The sequence below is a fragment of the Silurus meridionalis genome, chromosome 23 (genome assembly GCF_014805685.1).
Source record: "Silurus meridionalis isolate SWU-2019-XX chromosome 23, ASM1480568v1, whole genome shotgun sequence".
Classification (NCBI taxonomy): domain Eukaryota; kingdom Metazoa; phylum Chordata; class Actinopteri; order Siluriformes; family Siluridae; genus Silurus; species Silurus meridionalis.
In genome coordinates this window covers 4,194,242-4,199,188 of record NC_060906.1, presented here as the reverse complement: position 1 = coordinate 4,199,188, position 4,947 = coordinate 4,194,242, and the positions used below count along the sequence as shown (strand labels likewise).

Genomic DNA, 4,947 nt, shown 5'->3' with positions numbered 1-4,947 from the left:
TCTTGCTTCTGCAATGATCTTGGGCTTCAGACTGTCCCATTGTTCAAGAAGTCTGGAGGATGTTTCTGTTCCAAATTGGACATCAAAATCTTGAAGTATCTGCAACAAATATGAATTAACATTACTAAACAATACAGGTCCTAGACAACACAGTTTTTCACATGAGCTATATTTTCTCCCATCATTGTACTCATCATCTGTATCTTACCAATCCCTAGGTGTCAAGAAATCGTGGAAAAACTGAAAGCACTGTATTGGACTTTGCTGCATCATGAATAAGGAGCTGTCTGTGCTTGAATGTGGCTTTCATCTTCTCAAAAATCAGGTCCTTTTCTGCACAATGATTCATGAAAGATATCGCTTCTTTGCATTGATCACCCTCTAACTGCAGTTCCAAATGGTTGCAAGTTTCTCTATAAGCTGTTGGTCCTCCACTGCCCTCACTGTCTGATGTTCCACTTGACCTGGCATCCTTCTTGCTGTGGTGTCCACCATGGTGTTTGCTTTGCCCAGAACTGTTTTGAGTCGCCAAGATATGTATCCTTGGTTGCTCTTAGGGTCATAAAAATGTTCCTTTGCATAAAAACAAAACAAAAAAAAAGCTGATGATCAAATCAAACAATTCTTAACTTGTCATTGTTCTAGGCATGGCTGAGAAAGTGAGAAGAGTTCCTTAAAGCCATAATAAATTTCATTTAAAATTTTCCTATTAGGTATTTATAACAATGAATAAGATGTTAAGTACTTACATATCCAGTTCTTGAGTATGGATCCTTCAGTGATGGGAACAGAGTTACAATTCCCAAGGCACAACGAGTTTTTGTTTCTTTAGAAGGGACACGGCTTTAAAAAGAACAATAACAATATTCAAATATGAACTTATCTAGTTTAAACGATGCTTACCCTTCTTTGTCAGTAATGTGCGCAACAACAATGTTAACCAAGTGTCGCCGGGCTGAGTCTGTGAGTTTTCCATGTTCTTTATATTCATCCAAAATCGCAGGTCCTTCAGCATTTTCCACTAAAATGTTTCTAACAAACTATAATCAAAGACACTGTGTTCTGTAATGCATTCATAATATTACAAAGTCAATAACTGCTATACAATCCAGCTAGTAAATTATGATTTTTTACCTGTTTTGCCTCAAAAAGTCCATCAAGACGAGGTCTCTTGGAGCTTGGTCCAGCACTTTCATCAGTCTCAGACGACACTGAGAGAGTGTCAGTTTGTGAGCTACAGGAAGAATTGAGGACTGAGCATTCTGGAAGCAAAATAAATAGAAACTTTAAACAAACATACAAACATTTAAGACATTAAATTAAAAGTATGACTCATTTTATGATCAATTTCTAAATGGTTGTCAACAAGATGTTTTAAAAATACTTAGAATGAGGAAATCTCAATGTTTGATCATGTTTTTAATCTCAAAATCTACAGTAGGTTAGGGAAAGCTCTACAGCATATAACTGTTGTAGTTCCTTCTAGTTTTTCTTTTTACTATTTAAATGTATATCCATTTCTGTACATCACAGCCACAACTACCGGAATCTTTGTCAAAAACTCTCCATAGGATATCATGTGATCTCTCCTCCAGCAAGTCAGTGAATACATCTTCATCCACCTCAACACCAGTGTCATCTTGTAACATCAGATCGTTCTCACTTATTGAAAATTTCTTCTTAACTGTGGATAAAAGGAGACAGAGAGATTTATTCTAAAAACAAAACAACTGATAGCATGCTACAGTGCAATAAGCATCAATATAACAGAGTACATTTTTAATTAATTTAAATTACATACCTTGAGTCATTAAACTAGTGTAATCTGCTCCATCTACTTTTATCAGCTTTTTCCTTCCTCCGTAGATTACTGTGAACAGTATTGTTACTAGTGAAAACAAAAACACCAAACCATTAACTTAATCATAAATCGTTCAACGTTTGATACAAAAACTGTTCATTCGGTATGCTTTCTTTAGGTAACGTCACATGTATCATTACAGGCCACAAAGACCATACGACTTGTAATACGTTTAACATTTAACTTAAAACTAATGTTGGTGCGTTAGCATCTGTTCTTAACTCGCATGCGCCACTTGTTTGCGAAAGCACGCGACTCGCGTCTTTTTCAAACAAAGACCGGGAAACCGCTGGCTCGTTGCTACTTTAATACATTTACAAAACAACCAGTATGAAAATAAAACTGTCAAATTAAAATAGTGCATAGCGATTGATCAAACAAATAAGTTACACCGTCATTTAACCTCTAATGATCTTTCGGAAAGGTACACACTGTGTAAGATCACTAAATACTAATACATTTACAACATATAGTTTATCAAGAAATAATGGCATTCGCGTATATTTGCTATGTAATATTTGAAGCTAATCCACGTGTTTATTCACTTAGGCTTACCTGATGCGCGTGGTGCTCAGATATAAACGAACTCCAATCCAACGAAATCCATGCAGCTTCTTTATAAAAACATGTAAAACAAACGTATTTCTTTTAATAAATATAATTACACCAAATACACCACACAATTTATTAAAAGATGATGCAAACATAGCTAACGTTACCTTTGAACTGCGTACTCATCTCCTTGTGGTCTTCCAAATGAAGAGCCGTTAAGGATTGTGGAAAATGCACTGCTTACAGAGTTAAAAGTTTAACTCTGAAAATAACTCTTTTTATAGATGCAGTTTAACACTTGAGAATTAAAATGTACTCCGGGTTTAACACTGGGCAACACCAAAAAATGTACACCATAAATTTAACTCCAGTAAATTTGCTGTGTGCTCATCCTGGACCATTTTTGAAAAGCGGTTGTCGCAGGTCACAAGCGGCTGGTCACAAGTTTAGATTTGTTATTTTCATTTGTTTTATAGTAAAGGAGATCTCATTCAACTGCTTTCTCCTGACTACAGTTTCCTCCTGATTCCTTTTCAAAAATATATTTTGTGTTTTCTGATAATATGTAGTGAATAATTTACACCTGAATGCTCTATTCTTAGTTGAGTGTAACTGTGTCTGTTCTCAATCTGATAAGGTGTATAATATTATTGGTGTCTTCCCTCGTGTTCTCTGTCCCACTGTCCTTTTTATTTCATTTCATCATTAACAAAAATACTAAAAGTCTCTTCTAATTTTACACAATACCCACAAGCTAAATAAAGCAAAAGCAAGACAAACTCAAACACAAAGTCTTTCAAAGGGACAACTTGAGAAAAGACAGCTCAAGAAAAGCAGAACTCACAACACCAGATGTTACATGAAATCATGTAATTTATGACTAAGCATAGCAAATCAGAGAAGACAAAAGAACCAAAAACAGCACGCAGACAAGCTAAAAAAAAAAGACACACAAAAAAAAGATTCATAAACATGCTCAGAAAGAGGGTCACATTACATCTGAAGAAACACATCAGCTCCTAAAACAGACGTAAAGTAAATTAATGCACCAACAAGAACATAAAAAAGGAGGACCTTAAATACAGAGAGCTCACAAGACACAGGGGAGACGATAAACACAGTTTAGGCAGGAGGGAGTAGGGCTAGGGAGTAGAGAGTATGGGCACACTGGCGGCATCTGGTGGCGAAACACAGTAAGCACAGTCATAGGACCACTCCCAGATCCTGACACTTACTCTATACCGCCGATTAAGATGTCTATCATCTTCACCTAGGTAGACAAAGTGCCCTGAAGACAACTGCTCTTTCACAGTTGACATCACTTTCCTGTGTAAGATAACAATGATTGAAACAAAAGTTGACTAATCTGTCAATGTTTCTCAACAAGGCACTGTGGTTTAGACAAGTCAGTAATGTTACATTGCAAGAGTTCCAAAATGAGAGTCCAGTACACGTACAGTACTTACCTTTTAAAAATCTCCAGATATTTGGTTAGTTCCTTTTCAGAAACACCTCCATTCTTTATTAATACAGCATGTCAGCTGATCTAAAACTGAGACATGAAGTTTGTCTCAAGTAGAATAGTTGTTATATGCTGGAATTCAGCATTTATCTGGGCTGACCACAGTTGATAAAATGAGCAGACGCACTGCTTCTTCACTAGTGTGGAGAAATGTACACCAGAATTTGGGTTTTTCTGGAGGTAGCCACCAGATTTGCCGGAGGCAGTCGATTCCTTATTCGTTATGCAACAAGATTGTACCGTTAACTTGTAGCTTTGATGTAAGCTAAATTTACATTTGACTACACTTAAGTTAAGCTACGTTAGCTAAAAGTAATATATCATAGCATAAAGGTAATCACCAGAACTACTCGTTTAACACACTTTAATGGTATATACACTGTTGAACCACACATACAACGTGAAATAAAATTTAAGTTGCCTTACCAAAATCTGAATTTTTAACTGCAGGTCCATGGGTCACGAGGGAAAGAACAATTTCAGCTCAGGAACTTGCAATGGCGGTAAAGAAACATCAAGAACAAGGTGAGCATGCGCAAACCAGTGTGTGTCAGAATTTGGGTCTTCAATTTTTTTATAGTTACTGTTAAATGAATGAAATTGGCTTGTTTTAATTACAAACAATATACTTTAGATAAAGATAAATATGTTAAGTAGACAAAAAAACATTATAATCAATTAAAACAGCTTGATTAATTTATGTTACATTTTCTAAGGAACATAATATATTTTTTTTTCAGTGTACTTGTGCAATTAATAAATAAATATTTTTTTTTAAATATCTTTTTGTGTTTCTTTAATCATTAGCAACCATTATTGGATAAATATAAAAATAAATGATCTTTTTGCATTATACATATAAGGGAAGTCACATGGGTTAAAGATTGAATTTATTGCCTACATTTACTGTCATATCATTTCGAGTGGTTGTAAAGTTTATTGAAGGAATATGAACAAAGGTGAACATTTCAGAACATATGGAGATTAAATCACCAGCTCCGGCACGCGCTGC

At 35.3% G+C, this 4,947-nt stretch overlaps 2 protein-coding genes across 3 annotated transcripts in view; both read right to left on the bottom strand.

Moving 5' to 3' along the window:
- LOC124377357 overlaps positions 1-4,947 on the bottom strand; it is a 291,851-nt gene that overhangs the window by 50,629 nt on the left and 236,275 nt on the right. The gene's annotated exons all lie outside the window — the stretch shown is intronic.
- Positions 2-3,638, bottom strand: LOC124376824. Of its 2 annotated transcripts, none has more exons than XM_046836113.1 (9): positions 2,581-3,638; positions 2,417-2,475; positions 1,802-1,888; positions 1,544-1,684; positions 1,135-1,262; positions 904-1,040; positions 750-843; positions 209-573; positions 2-99 (listed from the first exon to the last, which is right to left on the bottom strand). In XM_046836113.1, the coding sequence occupies exons 3-8, from the start codon at positions 1,809-1,811 to the stop codon at positions 382-384; spliced, it is 702 nt and encodes a 233-aa protein (XP_046692069.1). In that variant the 5' UTR covers positions 1,812-1,888; positions 2,417-2,475; positions 2,581-3,638; the 3' UTR covers positions 2-99; positions 209-381. The 2 variants fall into 2 exon arrangements, with proteins under 2 accessions (XP_046692069.1, XP_046692070.1); XM_046836114.1 differs by having other exon boundaries at positions 750-773.